The 26796-nt window shown below is 45.1% G+C and overlaps 2 protein-coding genes across 3 annotated transcripts; one reads left to right on the top strand and one right to left on the bottom strand.

Annotated features, from left to right (window-relative positions):
- The first annotated feature begins 1173 nt into the window (after positions 1-1173).
- LOC124320778 (POU domain protein 2-like) lies at positions 1174-21621 on the top strand. Of its 2 annotated transcripts, XM_046783670.1 has the most exons (8): positions 1174-1632; positions 4772-5766; positions 16085-16473; positions 17053-17247; positions 17340-17570; positions 17637-18177; positions 18251-18719; positions 18800-21621. In XM_046783670.1, exons 2-8 carry the CDS (start codon positions 5175-5177, stop codon positions 19275-19277), a joined length of 2895 nt encoding a protein of 964 aa, XP_046639626.1. In that variant the 5' UTR covers positions 1174-1632; positions 4772-5174; the 3' UTR covers positions 19278-21621. The 2 variants fall into 2 exon arrangements, with proteins under 2 accessions (XP_046639626.1, XP_046639627.1); XM_046783671.1 differs by lacking the exons at positions 1174-1632; positions 4772-5766 and adding an exon at positions 10928-11064.
- A 4256-nt stretch (positions 21622-25877) lies between these two features.
- LOC124320830 (abscisic acid and environmental stress-inducible protein-like) lies at positions 25878-26216 on the bottom strand. Its single transcript, XM_046783730.1, has one exon. It carries the CDS (start codon positions 26214-26216, stop codon positions 25878-25880), a length of 339 nt encoding a protein of 112 aa, XP_046639686.1.
- Positions 26217-26796: the final 580 nt, after the last annotated feature.

The following is a 26796-nucleotide window of genomic DNA, read 5'->3' on the forward strand; positions in this document are numbered from 1 at the left end:
TACTATATAGTCAGGGATGATGGGGTTTATTTTAATCAATTTAAAGTGGGGGCGAGGAGAAGGGGAAACTGACTGGAAGTCCAAGCCCTGGGCTTCTTCTTTCTTCTTCCTCTTCCTTTTTCCTATTGAAAAACGGTTTTTGTAATGATGTATTGAAATGAAAACGGGTGCCTCCGTCAAGGAAAGAAGAAGAAGAAAAAAAAAGACGGAAGAATGGATAGAGAGAGAGAGAGAGAGAGAGTACATCCACTGTTGATGTGCGCCCGATCTCATTCGCTATAGCCCCTTCTTCTTTCTTTCTTTTCTCCTTTCTTTTCTTCTTTCTTTTTCTCCGAGTGACGCCTCGCATTCTCCTCCGCGCCTCGGCGTCTCAATCGATAAGGAAGCTGTAGCAGCAGCAGCACAAGCGCCAGTGTGCCGGATACTGGACGGACATCTTCTACTATATACTATATACTTACCACTACTACTTCTACTACCAGTAGCAGACGATAGGCAAAGATGAGAGGAGAGACCCCTTCCTTGTATAAGATCAATCAACCTTCGTCTTCTTACAGCGTTTACATTTTCCTTATTTTTAATTTGATTTCAAAGGGACGAGAATCAATCCAATTAAAAACACTTTTTCTCTTTACGCGCATGGGTGACGTAAACGCCGGTCGCCGACCGGTGGTGCCGTGTATGGAAATGCCGTATTCAAATGACGGCCGGTACGGCGGGCGGCGTACGCCATTGGCCGCGTTCAACTCACAAGGAACGGGCTAGGAGTGGGGGTGGTGGGAGGAGGGAATTTGAATTGGGATGTTTGAATTGAAAGTTCTCTCCTCCCATTTGACAGTTTGTCTCTCCCTTCCTCCTTTCGCCTTTGGGAAAGTCTATTCCCCATCCCCCCGGCGCCCACCTCGTTTGCATGCAGCTGGCCTCCAACATTGGACGACGCCAAAGCGCTTGCGCGCGTCTATAACTTCTCCTCCTCTCTATGTGTGTGTACCGACTTTTTTTTTCTCATTTCTTTTTATAGAACCCCCCCCCCCCCTCCCACCATCTCCTTCTCTCCTTATGTACCGTCGTCTTATAGACGTTCTATATAGTCCACCCAACCCTCCCAACCTCCTCCTTTATCCCCCCTTCTTGATTCGGTTCTGGTTCTCCTTTTTCTTTGATTTGTCTCGAGCTCTCGTCGGGCGTCGGTGGTTTTCTTCTCTTTCTTGTGTGTGTTGTGTTGTGTGCGACTAGTTTTTCGATATTCCAAAAACCCACCCGGACAGTCGAGCTAGACGCCACTGACTCGTTAGAACCGACCGACCAACTGCTGTGTGTAGAGTCCAGTGAACAAAACACACACACACAATTATATTATAGACGTACGTACGATATAGCCAAAGCCTCCCCACCAAAAGAAAAGCTCATTTCAACTATCTGGAAAGAAAAGAAAAACTTGACAGTGTGCTGTGTGTGCATCGGTTTTCTTTCGATTTCTTCTTTGGGTTGTTGGTTCGGACTTGGTCTGTTGTCGATCGGTACGTTATTTGGTTTCAAGTGAGCAGCCGACTGGAAGAATCTTCTTCTTCTTCTTCTTGTATTTGATGCCGATAGGATTTTTACCGTTTTCTACAAAAACAGGTTGAACAGGTAAAAAGAAAAACCAAATTTATGATTCCATTTCCTTTTTTCTGATGTGTACAACAACAAAGTACGGGGAATTCCATTCAGAATTGGGGGGAAGCATTTCGTCATTTGTCAGATGACCATCGACGCAGTCGTCATTTCAACAACACATCGGCCACGATGAGTTGCACAAAAATGAAAATCCAAATCAAAAGGTTGTTTACTCGTTTTTGGGGAAATGTCGATGATTAGAAAGCCCAGGCTGCTGGACTAACGTCGAAAAATCCATTGACGGGTGATTCTTTTTGATTCCATACAAGAGGATGAGGCTGTCCGTTGTCCCCTCTCCATCCACTTCCATATAAGATTCGATTGCAAAGGATCACAAGATGGCCACCGCCATCTCCTATTCTTTTTTGGCTCCTGACACTTTTTTTTCTCCTTGGCAAACAGAATTCCGCATGACGGCCGTCTCTTTCTCTCTCTCTGTGTGGTCAGTTGTTTTATCCCTGGTCGAAAATTGGACGGACACAAATGTCTACACACGACGGCAGATATCGAATTTTCTTTTCTCAAAAGGTTCGACTAATAACAGGGTGGGTGGGTTGACCAGAAATAGACTTGTAGAACACACAGTGTTGCCACTTGTCTATTTCTCCAATGTATAGAAGTTATAATGACCGGTTGTAGAGTTTTGTAGACCCTCCGTCAGTCCGTCCGTCCGTCCGTCCGTCCCTATTAGCATACGGAAGTGGAAAGGGCCTAGACCGCCAAAATTTTTATTTTTCCTTTTTTTTCCCAATTTGTTCGTAATTCAATAATGACAGGAGCGGGCACTTGGGTCCAGCTGTTCTCTCCCCCCTTTTCCATTTGATTTCCCTTCACGTAGTGTCCAGCAGCGTCTAAAGAAAATCCCATTTTGGGGGTTTTGATAACGTCGGGGTGAAGTGGAAGTGGCGGCGGTGGTGGGGGTGTAGGAAGTCGATGAGCTGAGCAGACGGTCGAAATCCAAGGCCTTGATCGTAGTAAAGAAGAGCTGACGCATTTTTCAATTTGATGTTGTGTAACCTATTCTGTTCGTTGATGATTATTTCTGATTCGGACGAGTAGTGGACACCCACCCTACCTCTCCCCCTCCCTATGGCCGCAGGGCTAGTGTGTGCGTATTGTATAATGGGAAAGAGAGAAAAGATTGTCATATATAAAAATCCATCGGGTCGACCCCCACCCCCACATCCTGTGGACCCCCTCTTCTCCTTCTTCTTCTCTTTCGTCTTTCCTTCTTCTTCTCGTCGGCGATTTGTCTTTCGGAAAAGAGGGGCAAAAATGCCAGAAATCCGGATGAATGCAAAGAGCAAAGAGGAGAGAGCTGATAATGGTCCAGGGGGGCCCCCCCGATCCCACCCAAAAAAGGGCGAAAATAAGGGAAAAAAAGGAAAAGAAGAGGAGACGGACGGACGACGACGACGACCATTGTGCATATTGAAGAGATGAGGAGGGGTGGAGTGAGTGAGGTCCAGGGACCGCGGGGGGACGACGACTGGCCCCCACTATATATATACTACGGGCGAGCATCAATATATGCAAGTGTCCACCACCACCACCACTACGACTACGACTACTACTCTGACTACCAATTTCCACAGATGAGAAAAGAGAGAAAAAATAGATTTTTTCCCCTCTAGCTCGGTTCCTCTTTTTTCTCTTTTTTATCCGGCCAGCAGCAGCAGCAGCAGTGCAGCCGACCCCTCCGTCGTGTGGTCCAAATCCATGAGACTTGCACAATATCATCCAGCAGCCCAGCAGCGGCGGCACATACATATCCATATAAGATTAATGATGTTCCGTCTCTCTCTCTCTCTTCTATAACCCCGGAGTGGTGAATTCACAGGGCCGGCATTTTCATCCCACCCAAAAAGAGAGAAGAGGAGAACCAAAGGAAGAAGAAGAATCTATGAATTATGAATGTATGGCCAAGCGCTATATTATAGCTAGACGGAATGGATCACTTTCGGCCATCATTTCAGAGAGACCTAACACACACACACATATATATATACCGGGGATTTCATTTATAAATTTATTCCGGATCTAGTAGAGTTTTTTTTGGGGGTGGTAGGGGGCAAATAGAAACGCTTTGGCCTTTTGCCTCCTCGCGGATTTATATAATGGAGTAGCCAGAGAATATGTGATGATCTCTACACACACCAACAACATCCATTGCCTGGACGCTGCTGGGCGCTGCTGGGCGCTGCAAAAGCGTAGTTTTCCCCAGCATCTGATGAAAAAAGGCAACGACGACGACGACGACGACGTGCGTCGAGATATATAACAGAGCGATGCGCCAACGTCGCTCGACCATGGATTCCAATTGAATTGTTCGAGTTTTATTTCAAAAAGAAGAAGAAGGAACTTGAAAATTCAGAGCACACAATAACACACACACACACAGGGCAGCCAGTCGGGGGGGTGGGGAGGTTGGGATAAAAAGAGGAGGTGGGAGAGAGGGCAGGAACTAGTCGCGTGAGTGGGGCGGAGTCGAGGCGTCAGGGCTGAGCCAATGGCGTGCCGTCGGACCCGTTTGCCAAGGACCCGCTAGCCGCGCCCGCTTCCCATCTCGAATAAGGCGAAAACAGAAAAAGAAAAAAGAAAAAATAAGCTTTCGAAATACATCACAGAGTGCGTCTGCTATATCTAATATAACCTTCCCTTTTTGCCTACCTCTCCTTACCAGTTACCACCAAGACCCTACCACCACCATAGATAGTGCAGCCCAGTACAGTACTGGCAGTGTAGACTCTCGGGTTGTCGTTACCGAAAAAGAAAAAGAAAAAAAAAAGTTTCTTATAGAGGTCCAACCCCCCCACGGGCTATATATTGCCCAGCCCACAGCCCTCAAAAACTGCCAAGGTCTCCTTCCCTCCCTTTTTCCCCCCAGTCCTGTGTGTCCTGTGTCCTGTGTTAAGTTTTTCGGGGCACTGCTTTCATTGCAAGTCGAGCGCCGGCTGCAACCAGGTGTTTGTTACCTCATTTCCCCCCCACCAACGAAATAGAAAAATACTTTTTGAGATAGATATTTTGATCTATCCTCCCCCCTACTCTACTCTGCTCCTATTTGGTTGCCTGTTCAATACCTTAATCGCGCCAATTCACCTTTGCATAGGGCAATAGCAGCAGCAGCAGCAGCAGCGACAGTTACAAACGACTTGGGACGACCCGGTTCTTCTTCTTCTTCTTCTTCCAGTTTCCAGTTGTGAATTTGTTGTTAACGTGTGTGAATAGAAACCCCGCAACTGCCAACATGGATTCTGCAGTGCCTCCTTGAGAGAAGAAGAAGAAGAACAATCAAGACGTGTGTGCCCAGTGGTGTGTGTCCAGTGTGTATGTGTGCAAGTGTGTGCGTCGCGACAACTGTCACGTAGATTGGCGTAGGCGGTGTGACGACACTCTCTCCTATTTTCTCCTATTTTTTCGCTTCTATTCGAATTTTTCGGGTTGTTGTTGGGGGTGGCTGATAGAGATCTGAACAACAACAACCGAAGGGAGACGACATTCCGCCATCATTGATGCCTGTGCAATTCCGATCGATCCACTCCATGTCGGTCAACGACAGAATGAAGAAACTGGACCAGTTTGATCACCACCACCATCACCACCACCATCACCAGACGACGGGACTTCATCGGGGACCATCGGCTGGCGGCGTCGCCTTGCCGACCTCGGCTCGCAGCAACAACAGCAACAACAGCTCAACGTCGACGTCGTCTTCAGCAGCAGCGGCGGCGGCGTCGGCCGCTGCCTTCCGGATGCCCTCGCTGGCCATGCCGTTGAATCTGCCCATCTCGTTGGCCATGGCCTCGGTGCCGGCGTTGAACAATCTCAACAATCTGGCCGCTTTCGGCGTCCACTCGACGGCCGGCCAGACCTCGACGGCCCAGCATTTGACGTCTCCGACGTCCCAGCAGCACGGAGGAGGAGGAGCTGTTACAACAACAACAACGCCGGCCTCGGTCGGCAGCGCCGGAAGTCTGGGAGGTAGCGGCAACTCGTTCACCGATTCCGACTCTGAGCCGGACGAAACGGCCGAGTCTCACCGGCGTCCGTTAAACTCGTCGTCGTCGAAAATGCGAAATAATCTGCCACCCTCGAAATGCGATGGTAAGTCGTCCAATCAAAATAAAGGAAACTACTCAAATAAATAGGAAAATAAGAAAAAAAGGGGGAAAAAAACATATCCAATTTGACCATCGAACCAAATCAGAGAGAGAGAGAGAGAGGAAAAAGAAATATGGCCATTTCGGACTCGATTTGCTTGGGAGAGTTTTTATTCCCCCCACCGTTTCTCTCTCTATTTCTGACGGGGCCTTAGACGAACAGATTGTCGTCTGATTTTGTGACGGAAATGTCCGTTTTTATCCCCTCGAATGAATCGAGTTTTTTTTTTATATTTTTTTCTTGATCAAACCTCCGGTCTCTCCACTACGAAAATTGGTGGGGAGAGAGAGAGAGATTGAGATAGAGGAGAAAACCGTTTCAGTAGAATAATTACATTCAAGTGCCCCCGCTGTCAAACTAAGTTTTATTGCTCCTCCGGTGTTTTTCAAACGTGAATTTCGAAAGATGCACACACGTACGGTAGTTTTGATTTTTGAAACATTTTATTTTGGGTATATTTTGTTTCTTTGACGTCAGCGAAAATCGTCAGGGTGTGTCATTGGGGCGTATCCTGATAGATTTGTAATTATTTTTTTTTCTGGGCTCTAGTAGTATCTTTTTCTCCCTGGCTTATAAGTTATTTTTCTCTAGCTAGCTCTACGATATGATTAGTCATCATTGTGTGGCCGGGGCTGGCATCTCGACATTGATCGACCTTGATTCGTCTACATAATATTATTCCCCCCCCCCCGTTCCCTGTTAAAAAAGGGAAAAAAATAATAAGAGAAAAAAAAAGGAAAAAGACAATGAGCCTTTTGTTATTCAAATAATGTTCGATAAAAAATAAAAAACAGCCATGAAAATGTGTGGCGTCATTGCCACTGGTTTTCTTTCTTTTAACGGCCTCAAACGATAATCGTTTTTCTATCCCGACCAAAAATCTTTGGAAATTCACGAGAACTTTCCAAGTCTCTCTCTCTCTCATTTATTTTTTTTTCAGTTATTGTAATTGGTTGGCATTCAACAATTGGGGGGGACACTTACCCAAAAAAAAATAATACAGTACATAAAATCAACTCAAAAGTATATTACGAACGAGAGATCACTTCTTTCCCAATCAATGAAACCAAAGTGAAGTGATAATAAAAACAAACCAAAAACATGGAAATAATAAGAAAAAGAAAAAAAGAAAAAAAAAAGTCGTTGAGTTTAGCCGTGAAAGTTCAGGTTGCCGGTGCGTTGTGGCCTACTTTTTCCCCGGTAATAATAATAATAATCATTTCTTTCTTTCTTATTTCGGTCGCGAGCCATTAAACGATTGTGTTTTTCTTCACTTGGACGTGTTTGTCTTGTTGTTGTTGTTGTAGTTGTAGTTGTTGTTGGCTGGTTACAGTTTAGTAATAGTTGGCCGTGCTCTGTATATCTCTCTTGTCGTTCGACCGCAAAAGATGTAGTTTTATTTTTTCGTTGGCAGCCCATTTTGAATGATGCCCGCGCACAGTTTTCTGTGTGTGTGTCGTTTTTGGTGATTGGTGTTGACCACACGCGAGACTCTTTCCGTTTTTGTTATTTTCTGTTTTGTTCTATAAACGTCAAACATAAATAAGGTAATTTGATGGCCCGGCCGATAGATGTGTGCTGTGCGTAGTCAGCCCCGCGTGAATGATGAGGATGAGCGAATGCAATGATGGCCGACCACCTCCTCCTCCTCCTACCAACCGATATTAAAGTAGTAGAAAACTAAAAAGAAAAAAGAAAAACCTTTTTTATTTTATTTTTATTTTTGGGAAGAGGAGGAGGAGGAGGAGGGAGAAAATGGACGTTTATAGACGCGCCGGGTAGAAATGGGCCGGCGGCCATCATTTGAAAGACATCTAAATTTTCTCCTATTGATTTTGTTGATTGGACCAAAAGAGTAGGGGGGATGGGGCTGAGGAGGAGGAAATAAAGGAGGAGAGAGAGAACGTGTCACGTGGCGCCTTGTCAGTTAGCTGCTCAAGTTACCATCATCGGCAATAGCCTTTAGTTTTTAAAAGAAAAAAGACAAAAAAGGGCGTCGTGTGTGTCTCCTCCCGAAAAGCAGCTTAGCGACGACGCGCGTTGCCATGGCGACGCCTATCATTCAGACTTCTTCTTCTTCTTTCTCCCTCTCTCTCTTTGCTTTCATTAACGCGTTCTCTTTCTCTCTCCTTTCTTATTACCCAACTCAAGTCTTCAGCAGCATCCAGCCCACCCAACCCCACCCAACCCCACCCCGAAAAATATATATATATATAAGACACACATATATATTCCGCGCCATTTCTTGTAGTAGAATATCGACTTGTTTTTTTCTTATTTCTTCTTATTTCTTCTTTTTCTTGTTGTTGTTTCGTATGGCGTCGTCGACCTATTTCTGCCTTTTATAAGAGGAAGAGCCTTCCCTGCCTCCGACGCCTTTCTCTTGATATTATATAAAAAAAGAAAAAAAAAGAAAAAAACAAAATATACATTTATTTATTTTCGCTCCCGACCGGAGGCGTCGAGGCTGAACCGACTCTCCCCTCCTCCTCCTTCTTCTTATTTCCCTTCCTTCCTTCTATATCTCTCCCCCCCACCACCACCACTACTACTACTACTACCACCCTTCGGCTTCTCCTCCCGGCGCCGCCCGCACAGCGGACAAATTCCACCAATTGATCGAGGGCCGCCGCTCGTGACGCTACACGCACACATGCCACCCCCCCCCCCCCCCCCCATCTCCTCTCCTCTTTCTCTTGACTGCCACTCTTTATATTTATTCTGTTTGTACAAGCCAACCGTTTTTCTTTCTTTCTTATTTCTGACTATATATTTTGGGTTAGAGAGATTCCAAAGTTTCTCCCCCAAACGGGTGACTTGAACGCCGGTATGCAAATGATCCCCAAAAAATTCATAAAAGTCCAATGAACCGATGAACATTTCCTGTGACGTCAAACTCAAAAAGGAAAAAAAAAAGAAAAAAGAAATTAAAGATAAAAACCACGTGAGTACACAACAATGTCGTCTACTACTTCTACCCCCCTCCTCGGAATGGTTTTTTTCCAAAATAAAATAGACACACACACAGACACAATGGCCGGCTATCGATGAGCCGCAGGGCCTATGATTAGTCTCTCGACGAGATAATCAAGAGAAAAGAGAAGAAAGTACACACACATACAAATGTTTCCTTTTTTCTTCTTCTCGATTATTATGTATTTCCAGGATAAAAAAGAAGAAGAAAAAAAGAAATTGCTGGAAATCGCTTGAGCACACGCTATTAAGAATCCAAATAATAAAATGGAAATAAAGTGAGTAAGTAGCAGTAGCCCCGGAGGTCGGAACTTGAGGCCGTTATACACGTCGGATCTACACACACGGAGAGAGAGAGAGCTAGCTAGCTAGCTATAAGCTATAGTAGAGAGCTCCATCATTTAAATACATGTAGCCTGGTCACGCACACACCGCACTAATGTGTTCTCTATAGTGAGTGTCGACGGCGCGGCCAAGGCAACTTATTGCACGGTTGCTGTTTAGGCCCACACAAAACTAGGGGGAGAGAATGATAATTTGTCAGCCATTAAGTGCACAGTTTCAGACTATACAGTAGTCCCCCTTTTTATTTTTATTTGAAAAAAAAAGTTCACCGCACTTGTTATTATTGTCGTCTGTCGTGCAAAGGCCTCGTCAAAATAACCCAAAAGTTTTTCTTCCTTTTTTCTTTCTTTTTCCCCCTTAGCTGCAAGTCGATTGAGCGATTCGCCTATTTTTCCAATTGAAGGAAAGAGCATTTGAGTTTTATGGTGTCTTGTTAAGTTCTTCCTTGTGTCCTGGAAAAAGTAATGAAACTGTTTTTCTTTTTCTTCTTCTTTTGAGAGGGGGGTAGGTTTTTTGAACACAGGTATTCCAGTTGTTCTTGCTCGAAAGAGCTTGACCGTTTTTTTTCCCTTTATTTTATGATTATAAGATGCACACACACACACAAAACATTTTATTAGTCAAATTTTGGAATTAACGAAAGTCGCCCGTTGGAATAAATTTTTATGTGTCTCTCCCCCCACCACCTCGTCGTCGCGCCCGTTTGTGTGTGTGTGTGTGTTAAAAGAAATTCAGGTCCCGGGTTTGGCACTTTGAAGGTGTTTAATGCCAGTTTTGGGAAAGTTTTCTAGAACAATCGTTTTGCGGTTTGGGCTGGTAATTTTTTCGTTTTTTTCGTGTGTTCAGCCTTGCATTTTAGATTATGTGTGTGTGTGTGTGCTTTTAGAGAGAAAAATGTCTAGTTGGAGAGACCACACTGTGTTGTTGTCGCCCGGCGCGCACACATTTTTCTTCTTTTCCTTTTTTTTGTTATTTTTCCATGTGAACCCGCTTTTCTTTTCGAATCTCTTTCCATTAATCACTCTGCTGGCGCTCCTTGTGGGTAATGAAGGAGCCACCAGGCCTATATAGTCTCGCCATCTTTCCCTTTTTTTCTTATTTCTCTCTCTCTCGTATTATATTATTATATTCGGCCGTGTGGATTCGCCCGCACCGGCGTCATTAAATTGCAGCCCCTCTCTCTCCATTTTGTTGTTGATTCTTCTTCTTCTTCTTCTCAGGATGTTCTTCTTCTGTTGGAAGAGGAACATTAGTCTTCCGTTCCGGTTGACCTGCATTATTGGGGCTCAATCCAACGGTTTTATTTCCCCTCCACTCGAAAACTGTTTTCGATGAAACCGATGACGAAATATATCGCCGACCCATTTCCGCTCATCCCAATTTTTTGGGGTGGTGGTGTGGTTGGGGTGGGGGGTGGGGGGTGGACTGATTGGTATTTTGCATGTAATCGAATATTCATCATTTTACTCCCCAAATGAGACAACAAGTTTGACCTTTGAGTTTTGTTTAATGGCCTCAACATTTTCGAGAAAGAAAAAAGAAATTTGGTGAAGGTCAACATCTCGAATGTCCGTCATGTCTCCCTCACTGCTCGAGGGATTTGCATACCCTACCCCCTTTATTTCGAGAAAAATAAAATCACCGGGCGTAGAACATTTAAGAGAAAAAAGGGACAAAAATTCTTCAACCCCCTTCCCCCTCCACCCAGAAATATCGGCCATTTTGGCACTTTTTTTTTTGTCTGGTTGTGAGAAGGAGGAGGAGAGTGAGGCCTGTTTTGCTTAAACAGGCCTCAGTCTATGCAGAGCCACCGAGCAGCGTGTGTGTTGTGCCCAGGAATAAATCGACGTCAGTGTTTTTCTCTCAACTTTCTCTCTCTCTCTCTCCCCAATTTGATTATTTAACACACCACTCACACTAAGGGTAAGTCAAACTTTTTGTGATTTACATATCGAAAAAAAAAAGTGTTTTGTGTCGGCCATTGTATTCAAATCACTTGATCTTCTTCCTGTTGTGTCGAATCAATTGACCTCATGATATACGTATCCGCCCCAATTCAGTAACCAAAAAAAGGGGTGCCATTGATTTGTCTATTTAAGCATATTTTTTTCGTCTCTACTTCATTGTTATTGAGCCTATGGGGAGAGAGAGAGCAGCTTGATTATTGAATTTTCCATTCATCAGCACGTGTCATTGCGTTTTCAACGGTGGGGAATTGGAATAGTGCATTATTCCGTCGTTCGTCTTTTGTTGGATTTTTTTCTCTCTCCACTGGTTTGTTCACCCCTTTGACTAGAAATGCAACAGGCTCTCGCGATGATGTGAAGGGGTTGTTGGTATTCAATGCTCTATTGAGCTTGTCAAAGGTTATTTTTTTTTCTCCCCATCTAAATATACACACGGGTGTGTGTGTATGTATTAGCCTATAGACATGTTTTTTTCTTCTCTCCCTGCTATCATAAATAACGGTTGTTATATAACCCTAAACGACTCACCCCTTTTATACTCGCACGCGTGTGGGGTTATTTTTTTATTTTCTTTTTTTATATAATTCAGTCGATAGATAAATAGAAAAAAAAGGGGTGCAATAGGGCACGGGTCACAGCGTACACACATTGATAGTTCGTGTGACCGGTTTGACATGGTGGTTGCCTCATAATCCACCCTATATATACGTATATAGACTCTTCTCTATTTAATCTTAACACTTAATCTACCCCACAACCCCTCCTGGTTTTTTTCTCTCTCTCTCTCTCTATTGGAATAGATATGTCGGGAAAAAAAAATGAGCATCCAACCCTCTCTCTCTCTCTCTGTGGGTGTGTTTCAATTTGTAACATGCGCTTGATTGTTATTCGTTTTTTTTTTCGGTTGGTGTGGGGTGATAGACCCGCCCACCGATGTATTTGATAATAAAAGGAGTTGCAATTGTTTCGAAATTGATTACCAGTGGAACAAAGGGGCTGGCTGCTACTACACATGTTAAAAAAACGTAAAAATGTAATAATCATCGTTGTACTGTGCATTGATGGTTGTATGGAAAATAGAGTTAGAAAGCGATTGATGTTTTGTGTTCATGATTTTTCTCGTGCCATACACGAAAGAGGGGCGAGTGCGTGCGCCGGCCGACCGGCCAAAAAAGATATCGAACGAAAGTCAATGACAGGAAAGAGAGCTTGGCTTATTTGTGTGTGTGTGACTGGTAGAAGAGTAGAAGAGAGGGGGAGACTCTGGTCACCACCCAGCATTTGTTTATATCCCCCCCCTTCTTCTTTTGTTTCTTCTCCCGTCGAATCGATAAAAAAAATGTGACTTGTACCGAGAGTCTTTCTCCTCTTTTATTTCTATGCTGATAATGACTTTGCCAGTCGATTTAGCCTTTGCCGGCCCGGCCTAGAAGACTGGGCATATCTACGTGGGGCGTCCGCTAGTTGACTGACTTTTCCCGTCGGACCAGCAGAGCAAAGAAGTGAAAATAATAAAAGAAGAAGAAGAAGAAGAAGAAAAAGACATTTGTTTTCTCTTGCGGATCACTGCACGCGCTCCTCCTGCCGATTGTGTTGCATTGTTCCCGTTCTGGCCAGAACGAGATTACGCCGATATACTAGTAGTCCACCAATCATTCTTCTTCTTCTTTCCCAGTCGACTTCATTTGCCTTTTATTTCTCTCCAAACAAAATGTTTACCGAAAAAAATGGGGTTCCCGAACACAAGAAAAACAAATTTGGTTGAAGAGAAGTTAAATTGGTTACAAAACGTGTGGAATAGCCAGGAGGGTCTAAAAAAAACAAGAGAGCCGGAAGGAGGAGACCGGTTAATCACTATTTGTTGTTATTGTGTGTTCGTGCCCACCTGTCAAATCGTGAAATTGTCTGTTGGGTAGAGTAGACAGGCAGCAGCGGAAAATGAGACAAGGTCTCCTCTCTGCTCGTTCACCGCCAAAACCGCCGCCGGTTTTTTTCCTTTTTTTAAAAATATATATTTTGTTTCTTTTTCTACGGTGGCAGGCTTCTTCTTCTTCTTGGCCAAGAAAAAAAAGTCGTGTGTGGCGGCAGATGGCGTCTCCAATGTACATATACAGAGAGAAAAAATAAAGAGGGGACTTCTTTTTCTTTCTTAATTGGTGTTGCGGTTTTTTTTTCTCTTCTTCTTCTTCTTCTTCTTGTCGTCGTTCCGCCTCACGCAACAACCGCCAGAAGCTGACGGGCCCGGTTTTTATGGGCCCGTTCATTAGAGTCGGTTAATTGACGCCATTGAGCCGCGCGCCTTCAACTTCTTTTCTTCTTTTTTTTTCCTTTTTCTTTTCGTGTTTGACTTTCATTTGCCCGATTCATTGAGTAATCAGCTACAACATACACACACACACATCCCACCAAATGATTTAAAGCCCACACTTTTTTTCCCTTCTTCTTATTCTAAACGGCCATTGTAAAGTTCTCTTTTATTTTCCGGTCATCCGTAGAAGAAAAAGAAACGTGACTTGATGCTGTCACTACATCGATCACTAGAGCAAATTCACCGATCAAGTTTGTTTTATGACCCGAGAGACTTTTTTCGGGTTTTACGACACACACCCGTCGAAAATAGTCAAAAAGAAGAAACAAGTAGGCCGGCTGTTGTATTAGATATTATATTGTGTGTCTCGTCAGGCAAGTGTGCATTTCCTGTCCTGTGTGTTTTTGTCTTCATGTCGCCAAGTGGGCGACAAGAAGATGATCACATCCTTTTTAAAAAAGGCAACTCTTGTCGTTTGGCCCATTTTCGGGGTTTCGGGGCTGATGGGAGAAGAGATTGGTCTTCAATTCCCTCCGATCGTATTTTTATTTTTCCTTCGCTCTTGTCCTGTGCAACTCCTGGGCTGGCCGCCCTGCCCTTTTTGTGTGGGCTGCAGCAGCTGCTCATCAGCAGATGTGGCCTCCAGTCGTGTCAATAGCAGCCTTAATGCAACTCACTCGAGTGAATAAATACATACAACAATGTTTACTGCAAGAATCAGTTCCTTGTTGTCCTCTCCTTGTCTGCGTATGGGGATGACTCAGAATTCCTGCGATCCTTTTTGTTCGCTGCTACTGCTGCAACAGAGCGGGTTATATAGATGATCTAATTGAAATGTGCCCGATTGACACACGCAGGGAAAAGAAAAAGAGAGAAATTCAGTCAGATGAGGTACGAGGAGGAGTCGGTCGCAGTTTTTATTTATGAAATCACATGGGGATGGCCGTCGGAGCGCGTGTCAGTTGACGGAGGTCTCGTACTGGAACGTTCCTCGACAGTGAACACGGCAGTGTCCATCCCCCTCCCCCACACAAAGCTTGACAGTATGATGCATGGGGGCGGGCAGAGGGAGAGACGGGCACCAAAAGAATAGGTGATTAGGTCATCACCTCGTTAATAAAGAACAAACCGGTCAGACGACGACGACGACGTCGGGGGGCGATGAGAAAAAATCCAGCCGTTTTGAGTTTCACCTGCTGCTGCTTGCTGGGCCAGCTGGGCGAATCTAATAAAATATGCATCACCTCCGTGATATATATTCTCTTCTCTCCCCATCTCTTTAGAATTCTTTTTTGGATTATCCAATCTTTTTCTCTCTCGGACCGTGAACCCCCCCTACACCCCACGCCCTCTCTTCCAGTCCAGCGTCAATCTTTTATCGACGTTCGCCACGCATCCGCACCACGGACGTCGCTTTTTATTATTATTATTTCTCCCCGAAAATTTTTGTTTTGTGTTTGACAGAAGTAAAAAAAAAAGAATAAAAGGAGCTCGAGTCATAATCGGAATGGTGCCGTCACGAACACGGCAGAGAGAGAGAGAGAGAGCAGGTATATAGACGGACGGACACACATTGGGAGGAGGCACGTGCTGGGTCGATTTGTTTACGCGTCGAGAGATTCTGTGAAGAGTTGGAAGTTTTGTCGGGAAATGTTGCTACTCCATCAGGATGAGCCTCTTTCTATCTCTATCCGGGCTCTCTCTAGCCTAAACACTGTAAACAAGCCATCAACAACTGGCCACATGGAGCATGTGGCCCATGGCTTACCTTTCACTCTTGTGTCTGTGTGTGTGCGGATGCCTCGATACAAACAAATGGACGCCCCGAAAGCACTGGAGAGTTTATACACTGGCAAATGTGAACCAAGAAAAGAATTCCGGGGCCCTCTCTCTCTCTTTAGTTATTTATTTATACGTCCCGTTTCTGCCTGCGTCGATTTTTTTTTTCGAGACGGACAAGACCAACGTAGAGGGCTACCCATGTAAGGGCAGGGTGCCCAGCAAACAATCGGCCCGATTCGATTCATTGAATATAGCTTAATAATAGCCAGGACAGACTCTTGCGCTGCTGTTATCTCATTGCAAGCTACGGACTTTTGGGTATTGTAGATCCGACAGTTATGACGGATGGTCAATTTCTAGTTTTTTCTTCTCTTTCTCGTCCGGGAAGAAGCTTCCAATCATGGAAATAAATCCAGCTTGACGTCGACCAAGGGGGGGATTATATATCCGGCCTAGTTTTCTGTGTACCCAAATATATCTCTCCCTCAACTCTCCCTCTCTCTCTGTGTGTGAACTAAATAGAAGAAGAAGGAGCGAGCGAGCGAGCGAGCGGGCGGGCCTGCATCCGGACACAACAAAGTTTAGATGGCCCAGCCCATTCTTAGCCGGTTAATGGCCCCCTTTAGAGTGTGTCCGAGAGCCATCTGAAAGAATAAAAAAGAAAGATGGTGTACATAAAAACGAGAAAGAAGGGAAGCCGTCAATCAATAACTCGTCAATAGACGGCCAGCATTTCCAGGTCCAGCCGAACTCTTTTCTTTTTGGGTGGTAGTGGTGGGGGGGGGTATATCCCGTACAGATTCATGACTACTCTTCATTAATGAGACTCTTGGTTGTATTTTCAAATTGATCTTTTAATAAATTGGAACATTTTCTATTTGAACAGGAGTTTTGGTGTTGAAGGGACGGGAGAGCATCATGACGACGGGCGGCAATCCACGATCCTCGCCCATCTCGTCTCATCAATCGATGACGTCGACATTAAAGGAACATCGCGATCTGGTCGCCGACTACCACCAGCAATTGCAGCAACTGCAACAACAACAGCAGCAGCAGCAACAACAACAACAACAACAAGAGCAACAACAATTACAACATCAGACTCGACATCTGCGACGTGGCGAAACGTCGGTCAAGGGACGTCGCAGTCCCCGCAGTTCGGACGGGTCGGCCAGTCCGCCCGACTCGCCGCTCCACGATGCCGATCACACCACATCCGACTTGGATGAATTCATGGAATCGGACAACGAAGAAGCCGGAGTGGCGCTCGATTTGGTATGTATATATATCGCCGACCTTTTATTGATTTGCCTCCGTCCGTCCGTCCTCCCTTTTTTCTCTGTGTGTATGTGTGTGTGTGTTATTTACACAGCTATAGAAGGAGGAGAGATGAGGAAGGTTGTTTCCTTTTGCGACCAAGTGGATTTCTTGCAGCAGGAGAAAATATATAGAACCCCCCACCGCTATGGGCCCCCGAGAACGTATGTGTTTGTTGTTGGTTCAAACCACCCGATGTTTACTCTGGTGGATTGTAGCCAGCACCGACATTTTTCGGGGATTTGGTAACGCTAGTGGTCAACATCCAGTAACGAGCCCTGGATACGTGCGTAAAAAAAACCTCAATTGCCTGGGCTCCCTCTTGCACATACTTAACAGGGTGGGGGGGAGGAGGAATCCCTCCCACAACCGCCCCCCCGTGTTACGTAGGGGATTTTCACGTTTAGTTTTTCACATCCGCCATCTAGTGTCGAGTTACTGAAACACATGTCTATCCACCCACAATCGCATAGAAAATTGGAAAACTGAATGCCTATTTTTATTTAAATTTAACTGTTTTTAATTTAATTTAAATAGGCGAGAAACTCTCGGCGGGATCGGCATTACGGAGACATCAGCCAACACGACAGTGGCGATAGTTTCTCGGGAGAAGGTCAGTCGATTAATGGCCAATTTTCAGCCACTCTGGGTGGATCTCCCGCCGCAGCCGCAGCTGCCAATCTCCAAGCGTCGATAGCTGCCTTGCAAGCTGGACAATTATCACTTGGACAAGTAAGATATCACCTTTTTTCCCCCTCGTTATGCTGTTTGCTCAGTGTTTATTAATCAACACGACCTTATTTTTATTTCTTTTTTGTGTGCAGATGTTGGCCATGAGCGCTACTCAGAACCCGTCGGTTTTACTGCAGAATCCCTTGGCTGCCGCAACTGCCGCTGGTTTACCTGGCCTGTCTGGACTGTCGTTTTCAGCCCAAGAGGTGCAAGCGATGCAGCAGAATTTCCAGCAGCAAGCCATTCAACAATTGGCGATGCTTCAACAAGGAGCAGCCGCCTCGCAGTTTAGTCCGCAGGCCCAATTTTATCTGCAGAGTCACGTAAGTTTTTTTTTTTAAAGATTATTAGATTTTATATGAAATTAAATGATTTCTGTTGATGTACAGGTGCAACAGGCGCTGGTTCAAGCTGCCCAGCAGTACCAACAACTGCAGAAGCAACAACAGTCAGTCATTTCGTCTCACCGAACTAACTTTAGCGACGCTCAACATCAACTTCATCTTCAACAACAACAACAACAACAACAACTGCAACACCATCAACAAGTTCAACAGCAGCAAGAGCAACAGCACAAGCAGCAACTTCAAAAACAACAACAGCAGCAGCAACAGAAACAGCAACAGCAGCAAAAAGAACAGCAACAACCTGAGCAGCCCCAGTCTCCTCGGCATCATCCGTCGATTCCGGCGCCGGCCGAAGTGGCGACTCCCATCATCACGAAAGCTGCTGCCACTCACAGCTCGCGAACGTCGTCCAATTCTTCATCAACTTCGGGTCAGCTGGCCGGCGAACTTGGTAACAACGCTACGTCCACTGGGGGTACCCCGGCAGCTACGCCGCTCTACGACTTGCCACCGGAGGAAACGACCGATTTAGAAGAGCTGGAACAGTTCGCCAAAACGTTCAAGCAGCGACGGATTAAACTTGGTAATATTATCTCTCTCTCGTCCGGTTGTTGAAAGAGCATTTCGATGGAATTCTGATCTTTGGTGTTGATTAGGTTTCACTCAGGGCGACGTCGGCCTGGCCATGGGCAAACTGTACGGCAATGATTTCAGCCAAACGACCATATCACGTTTCGAAGCGCTCAACCTGTCGTTCAAGAACATGTGCAAACTGAAGCCGCTGCTGCAAAAGTGGCTGGAAGACGCCGACAGCGCTCTCGGCGGAGGCGGCAACGGAAGCGGAGCCGGCGGATGTCTGGGAGGCACGGCCGGCCTTGGCAGCATTGCGTCGGGAGGCGTCGGCGGAGTTCCCCTGTCTTCGCCGCTGGGTGGCGGAGGCGGAAGCAGCGTCAGCGACGGATTGGGGCGGCGGAGGAAGAAGCGGACGTCAATTGAAACCAGCGTCCGAGTGGCGCTGGAGAAAGCCTTTTTGGCCAATCCCAAACCGACTTCGGAAGAGATCGCCATGCTGGCCGACGGCCTGTCCATGGAGAAGGAAGTTGTCCGTGTCTGGTTTTGCAACAGGTAAAAAATCATCCCATCATTTTCCTTTTTTTTTAAATTTTCTGTTGGATTTTTTAAATTGAATTTTCTGATGATGATAGACGCCAGAAAGAAAAGAGGATCAACCCCCCTAGCAACGGGATGACTAGTCCAAGCCCATCTGCCGGAGGTAATGGCGGTGGTCGCGATGGCAACAACAGCAGCGGCGGCGGCAACGGAAACGTGACTCCGACAATTCCGGTAACTCCGCCGAACACGGCAGCCATGCTGGCTTCGATTGCATCCATTACGCCACCTTCTTCGCTTACCGGACTGGGATCGTCGCCGCTCTCACCCGATCCGCCGACCCCGCCCAACGTCCCATTGTCTCTGGTGACGACGGCTCACTCGTACCCGCGCGGCGGATCGCCACCTTCGACCATGTCGTCTCACCAATTGGCCATGAACATGGGCATGAACATGGCGATGGGCATGCGCTCCTCGCCCACTTCGTCGTCCTCGCCACTGCCGCTTTCTCTGACGTACAATCCCAGACTCGGTTTGGGTTCCACCGGCCCGGCCACTATTCCCACCGAGTGACTCTCAAATCCTTGGCCAGTCTAGACGACGAGCAAAAGTCCCCCGACATATAGTTCCTTTTTCATGTTCTTAACATTATTATTCTGCTGGTTCCTTTGTCCCGTTCTTCTCTTTTTTGGGGTTTTCCTTCCAGAGACGTAAACAAATTCTGTCAGAGCTCTTTTCTTTTTGAAGGTCGTGTGATAACGACAATGACAACTATCATAGACATGCGTGTGTGATCTTTCGAATGGGAAAGACAAACTGGGCAGAAGAGAGATAGAGAGCAAGTCTTTGTAGATAGTCAGTCAAATTTCAAAAAACTAAAAAAACTAAACAATTAATCCTCTGATGGAGGGGACAGAAAACGATAGTTCCTCTCAAAATCAATGTTCATTGCTGAGGCTCACCAATCCGAGGTTGAATCGCCGTGTAGGCCTACTACTGAATCGGCGGCTCTGGCTTTGAGATTGGCGCAAGGCTCTGGCCGTCAGTTGAACGTGATCAGGTCATGTAATATCCCGTTTTTCTTTTTTTCTTGTGTAAGTTTCGGGTCGTTCATTTATTCGTTCTAAAAAAAAAAGGTTTATTATTGAGTAATGTTTTTGCGGGTGCTTTAGCAGTTTGTTGTTAGATTTCAGTGTGTGCTCCTTGCCATTTGTGCAGTTTGTCTGTACCGTAACTACAAAAAAAAGAACCATTTGAAAACACCCCACCCCCAATCCAGTGTCACGCGCTGCTGGGAAGCTCTATGAGAGACGTCAACTAAGTCGCTATTTTTATCCTGTTTTTTTCATTCATTCATCGTCTGAAGCCATTCATATTCTGTCGTTTGCACAGTTTGTTTTCCTCCAATTTGTCGTGACACGTTCTCACCTAAAACTCTCGATTCACTGTCGAGTTACTACGGAGTACAACTTGTTTATCTTCGACAGAGTTGGCTCCCCGTATGAATGGATGGACGAATTCTGATGCTTTTAAAGCTCTTGAGATCCACCCCATCACCCACCCAGCACACAGAAACAAAAAAAGTTTTTGACGCAAATGTTTTGACAACTTAATCCCCGTGATTGATTCTGTCCCTCGATTTCAACATGTGTTTTTTTTTTTCCTTTCGTGCGTTCTGGTCTAAATGTCGAGTGTTACACCTACTGAAAAAAAAAAAGAAAAAAAAAAAGAATTAAAATTTCGAGTTATGACGAGCCGGTCTACAGACTTTCTGTTATGTGGTGTTATATCTCTCCCGCTCCCCCGTGTTTCTTGACTTTTGAGTGAGAGGTAGTAGATCGGCTGGCCTTAACAACTCGATCGGATGTTCCTATTACCATGTTCCTTTTGGTGCGTCTGGTATCCCAGCGCACTCTATTGTAAACCCGTTTTTGTTTTCGTGACAACCTTCTGTGTTTTTCAGTCGAGCCCTGCCGACAGACTGAGCCCCGTTAAAAAAAAAATCCCGTCTTTAATTATTTGATAAACTAAGAAACGATGGCGTTCTCACACCAGTTTTTAAGCGTTTGCCGAGTCGATCCTATCGTAAGGCGTGTAAATCCCTTATATATTCTTGTGAAACTTTATAGTTAGTGACCTAAAAGTAAAGTGCTGTTTTTTTCTCGTCTAGTGTCTGTTGATTGTTATTTTAAATGTAGATGTGAGAAGCACTTTGAAAGCACACATGGTCACATCTTCTTTGAAAAAAACAAACAAACTTGTTTTTACCCGCGAATAGCTGCAACGGTTCGGAAGGTTTTACTTGTAAAACAATTTGGTTCAAACCGCGCGCGCTATGCATCTTCTTCTATCTCTATACATAATTGTACATTTGTATCCGTAAGGGATGTTTCGTTCAAAGTGGCTGGTTTATGGGGACAGGTTCCCGTAGATCAGATTCTCACTGGACTTTTAATGGGGTTCGAACCTCCCAGGGGCACCAAGTCCAGGAAATCCTTTTTATTTTATCAGTTGCCATTTGTTCGATTCTCGTTTTGAAACTGGTTGGTGGTGGCGGTTGAATTTCAACGAACTCGTGTGGCAGCTGTTCGTACAACCGTTCAGTGCTGAGCTCTCAGCTAAAGTGGAAGAAATAAGCGTTAAGAGAATCCTGGAATTCAAGACAACACGCAGCCGGCCTCAAACGTGACGTAGTATTGTGAACCTATCAAATCCCCCATCATTTTTTATGTTGTATATGAAAAAAAAAGAAAAACCTCTTCTTTAAACCCACCCCCACCGTCACCCTTCGTGCTTTTTCCCCTGTAATCTGTCCCATTGTGTTTTGTACAGACCTAAATTTCGTTGGATGGAAATTTGAAATGGTTTTTCTGTTGTCAGTCGTGGAAACAAGCAAAAATACATCATTCTGTATTAACCATTTTTGTTATTCTTTTCTGCCCGATATTCACTTAAAAGTTATTCCGCGTTATTAAATTCTTTTGTTTGCATTCTCTCATTCACAGAGATGTGGCGCATTAGTGGGGTTCGCTCAGTCAATTGAAAATTGTTCGAGTGAGCGCGAAGCGTGAACCATGAGCAATTTTGATTGCATGAGTAAATGAGTGAAGACTAGAACAGTGTTAACCAATTTATTGACAGCTCATTTTAAAGCCACCAGAGGGAAAAAAGCAACAAGGTGAGTTATTCAGCGGCCGTCGCATCAGACCTTTTCCGATAACCAAAAATGCTCAGCCGGCGGATTAGCTGCTTCATGCGCCCCTGATTCCGCAACCATTAGCGAATCTGAATGGACAATTAACGAAGCAATAGACAAAGAAATTAGATATTAATTTTATAGCCATGGTGAGGGTGGGTGAGAGGAACTGTTCTAGTCTTCACTTATTTACTCATGCAATAAAAATTGCTCAATCGAAAAATTTTCAATGGCATTCGAAAATTCGTTCGACTATAACAGTGACTTTAACACTACTAAAAGAGACATTGGATTAAGTAGAAATATGTTACTGCACTACTCCAGCTGGAGAACCGCCTCGGCTACGGTATCGGATCTTTCGACGACTGCATCCCTCCGTTGTAGGGATGGTTGACTGTTGATGTAGTTAAGGTTGACTCCTTTGCCCAGTTAGCGGACGTTAGAATTTTTTGTAGTGAAACTCCCGCTGCTGCGGCTTTCGATGCCGCAGCATCACGGGTCGAGTGGGCGGAAAACTTCCTAATATCGACGCCGGCTTCGCCAAGCTGCTTTTTTAACCAACCGGAAATGGTCAAACTGACAACTGACCTGTGCGGCTTCACACATGCAATAACTAGACTTGTTCACGTCGATGCGGAGAGGTCTGGTTCGATCCACATAGAGGAGCATGCAGGACACGTGATTGAGCTTGGGATCGTTACATCTTGGTAAGGTCAATTTATGGAGAGAGCCGCCGTGTTGAGATTTCCTAGGTCTTAGCAACGAGAAAGAGAGGGAAAGCTCTGTCTCCTGAATCGTACCCAAGCAGATAGGCGCCAGCTCAGAAACACGCAGGAGGGTAGAAAACTCGAAAGGGCCAGTAAACAAGCTAGCTTCCGTGTTAATTGTGCCAACGTTAAAACCCCATTCCGCAGAGCCTTTAAATGACTCAGTACCGAATCGACGTCCCACATACTTTCGTACCTAGGTCGAGGGGGGTTGGAATTGAATACGCCCGTCATGAAATTTGTTACTAAAGGGGTCATTCCGCCGAGTTTCGAATTTTTTTGTCGCAAAAAAAAAACGATTTGCTTCATTTTTTTATCGCATGTTCTTCATAACATTAAGAAACATTGTACTAAAGGATTTTTTTTTATCGTGAACGGGAAGCCTTCAATTAAATGTTAAAGTTTTGCGCTTTTTCTCAAATTTTATGCGCGTTATTTCATTTAAATTACTGCGAAGGTCATTTAAGTTAAATTTGAAATTTTGAAAAAATAACGATAAAAAAAAGAATTTTTTTGTCTTTCTAATGATGTATTTGGAACTTTAAAAAATTTTGTTTTCATGGAGCAATCTTAGTTCAAAGATTTTTTAAAAATAGTCAGCTGATCAAGTCTGGTCTTTCGGATCGAACCCAAATTTGTACCAGTTATAGGTGGTAGTATGAAGAACATCTGGTAAAAGAATGAAACTTGTTCCGCAATCCGTTCAAGAGCTATGAATTTTTTAATTTCGTTTTTTTCCCTATGCCTTTAGTACGCGCGCACCATCCCTCCCTCTCCCTCTCCCTCCCTCCCTCCGCGGGGAAAGGGAGCGCATTTATCAAAGGCATAGGGAATAAAAGGTTAATTAATTAAAAATTAGCAGGTTTTCACCTAGTAACTGATGGTTTATTGCTGAACTTGCGGATTTGCAGGTGGATAAAATAATTTTTCACTAACAAAGTAATTTTTTCGAGCGATAGTAATTTTTCTCCCACGTATTTCGTAATTAACTAATATTTATAATCTTTTGCAATAAGAAAGCTTGTTATCTTGGCTAAAATTAGTGTAGTTTGGTTTCTAAAATAAAGTTGATTTACTATTTCATTTTAAATTTAGAATCTGGATACCTACCCATGGGGTAGGCCGGCCATTTATTTTCGGGGCAAGCCTTCCCATCCCATTTACTTACATTGTCTGCTAGCTGGGGTAAGCTGGCCCATTATTTTCGTCAGCTTCTACTTTTCCCTTGACGGCCAACTTTCCCCTAGTAGCGGTGGCGATTGTCCCTAAAAGCAAAGTGACAAATCACTCATTATCACTGTTTATGAGCCATTTTATCGTATTTTTTACCACGCTCTATTTTAAGCTAAGGTAATGAGCTATCATATTTTAAAATATTTCGCCATTCTGGTAAAAATTACGAAGTGCAGGGCCGGGTGTGTAAAAAGTGAGCCAATTAACCCTTGTCTCCCCTACCATGGTTGGCTCGTCCAAAATGGGCAGACCAGTATGAAGCTCGATCCCTCCCGACTGACTTTCGAGAGGCAGTCCTTTATCAAGGAGAACGGGGGGAAGGCATACGCTTTGAGATCCACCCAGCTGAAGGAGAGAGCGTTGATCCCCCATGCACCCGGCTGAGGCATTCAGCTCACAAATTGCGGGAACTGTGCGTTCCAAGATGACGCAAACAGGTCGATCGATATCAGCCATCTCGACGAGATCAACCTGAACTCCTCCGGCGCTAGTTGCCAGTCGCTCCAATCCGGCTTCCGTCTCGACTGGGAATCTGCATTAACATTCAAATACCCCTGCAGGTGAGTTGCCAGTAAACAGATGCGGCGGGATTCGCACCACTTATAAATGTCCAATGCTAAATCGCACAAGGAGCTTGAGTTGGTCCCACCCAACTTATTAACGTAAGAAACGGCGGTGGTGTTGTCTAGTTTAAAGCAGCGTACTAGCGTAAAGCATTCAAAGCGCCCAGAAGCTCCAACTCGTTTATGAGCCTTTTAATGTCCTTTCCTGTCCATGGTCCAGCCGCAGTGACTCCTCCACAAACTGCCCCCCCCCCCCCCCCCCCCCAGCCCGAAAGAGAATCGTTGGAGCAAATGACCAGCACCGGCGATTGTTCCAACATTGATTTGCCGCCCAAATAGGACAGACTGCAAACCCACCATGATAAATACTCTCTAGATTCCGGGGATAAAGCCAACTTCACCCGCATACCACCCTGCCCCATAACGAGCCCAGAGTTATACTGCCGCTGCAGATGTCGATAGTGCGACTGGGCAAATTCGACCGCCAACGAAGCCCATGAAAAGAGGCCCAAGATGGAGGCCAAATCATGAACAGAAACTTGTGCGCTCGAAAGGGCCCTCTTACAAACATTTATAATCTGGGATTGTTTCTTCACCGGGAAGGAGAGCGTAAAACGGACCGATTAAATCGTGAGGCCTGAGAATTCCATAATCTGATGAGGTTTCAGCACGTATTTCTCCAGTTTAATGACGAACCCAAGAGCTTCTAGCAATGATTTCGCAATTTAGAGGTGTTTAGGCAGCGTCTCCTTGCTGTCGGCGCAAAAGAAAAAATCATCCAAATAGACTACGACCTAAATCCCCTGAGCTCGAAGCCATGCGACGATGGGCTTAAGAAGTTTATACTTTATAGTAAATACAGACGGAACCGATGCCACACCGAACGCCATGCAAGTGAATTGCCAAATCTTCCTCCAGCAGCGAAATTGTAAAAGATGTTGGTCTAATTTATATGGGAACTGTAAAGTAAGCATCTTTTAAATTGATCTTTGCCATCCAACACTCCGATTTAAGCAAATGCTTGGCGTTTCTCAACCCCTCCATTTTGAAATGTTGATGAACGAGAAAACTATTCAAGGCTTTCAGGTTGGTAATTGGCCTCTACGACCCATTACTCTTCGGCACGAGAAAACAACCAATGACAAAGCCCTGGCTTTCCACCTCCCAGACCGCTTCCTTTTGAATTAGCTCAGAGATTTCAGGGTCACAGATGTTAAGCTGAGATTCCGACATGTTCATATTAGTGGCCGGTTGGGACTGGAAGATTAGTAAATTTTAATCGATAGGCGCTAGAAACTACGCTCAAAATCTAAGGTTTGTTTGAGACGAACGACCAGAGAAGCGAAAAAACGAAGCCTGTCGGCTACTTGGGCTTACGGGTCAGGCGCATGTTCTTCGGGAGGGGACTTAGCTGCTAATGGCAAAAACCGAGGTAGCGACGGTTGTGGGAATTGAAGCCGGCGTTGCCCGCACCCCAGCCTTGGAAGTAACCGGGCCGATTGTCGTTGAAGCCGGTGTAGCCACCTTGCGAGCCGTTGTAGCCTCCTTGCGAGCCGTTGTAGCCTCCTTGCGAGCCTTTGGTGCGATTAAAGTTTCTTCTGCCCCCATAGCTGGGCGCTGCTCCATTGTAGCAGGGCCCGTATCCCCCAGGATTAAGGCCAGATCCCGATGCGCCTTGATTGTAGCCAGAACAGAAAGAGCCCCTGACCACTCCTATGGCCATGTTGCTCCGTCGAGCGATTGTTTCCGCCATCTCGGTCCGGTTGGCCCAAGCTAGCCAATTTATTTACTGTATCGGCCGACTTTACCATTTCCTTAACAAAGGACTTAAAGAACAAATCTTCCGCTTTGTCCTAATTAAAATTGGGAGTGTTGCCTAACATAAAGGTGAAGGACGGGCTTGTCTGCCGCAAGATTGTATGACGCCGGGCGTCTGTTAAGGAAAAAAATGCCTCCCCCATAAGCGATAGGGCAGTCTTCATCGCTTCGTGATAAATATCGTTCTCCAACTTCTCGTTTTACAAGAACAGAATAGGCTTAATCAAGAACTTTCTGCTGGACTTAAAAAATATCCCTCTCGTGTAAGTCTGTCGAACTTTTACCAGCCTGAGGCTTCTTAACTACCATTAAACACTGGTAAACGGCGTCGTCCAGTGTCGGCACCACTAATTTTTTGGAGATAAAGCTTTTGTGAAAAACTGGCAAAAAACGCCTTCCCATCTCCTTAGCCTTTTCTCTCTCGAGCCGGTTAGGCCGTTAAACAAAAACCTATTAAAGTGGAAGCCACGGTTTCTTGAAACATTAAACTGTGTTACCTCCTCCCTCCTTGCTCT

Source organism: Daphnia pulicaria, chromosome 1 (genome assembly GCF_021234035.1).
Source record: "Daphnia pulicaria isolate SC F1-1A chromosome 1, SC_F0-13Bv2, whole genome shotgun sequence".
In the NCBI taxonomy this organism is placed as follows: Eukaryota; Metazoa; Arthropoda; class Branchiopoda; order Diplostraca; family Daphniidae; genus Daphnia; species Daphnia pulicaria.

Excerpts from the sequence above, each read along its gene's own strand:
- LOC124320778 (XM_046783670.1), top strand. The coding sequence starts at position 5,175 with ATGCCTGTGCAATTCCGATCGATCCACTCCATGTCGGTCAACGACAGA. Across the intron at positions 16,474-17,052 it reads CCGGAGTGGCGCTCGATTTG|GCGAGAAACTCTCGGCGGGA; the intron begins GTATGTATATAT and ends TAATTTAAATAG. Across the intron at positions 18,720-18,799 it reads CGTGTCTGGTTTTGCAACAG|ACGCCAGAAAGAAAAGAGGA; the intron begins GTAAAAAATCAT and ends TGATGATGATAG.
- LOC124320830 (XM_046783730.1), bottom strand. The coding sequence starts at position 26,216 with ATGGCGGAAACAATCGCTCGACGGAGCAACATGGCCATAGGAGTGGTC.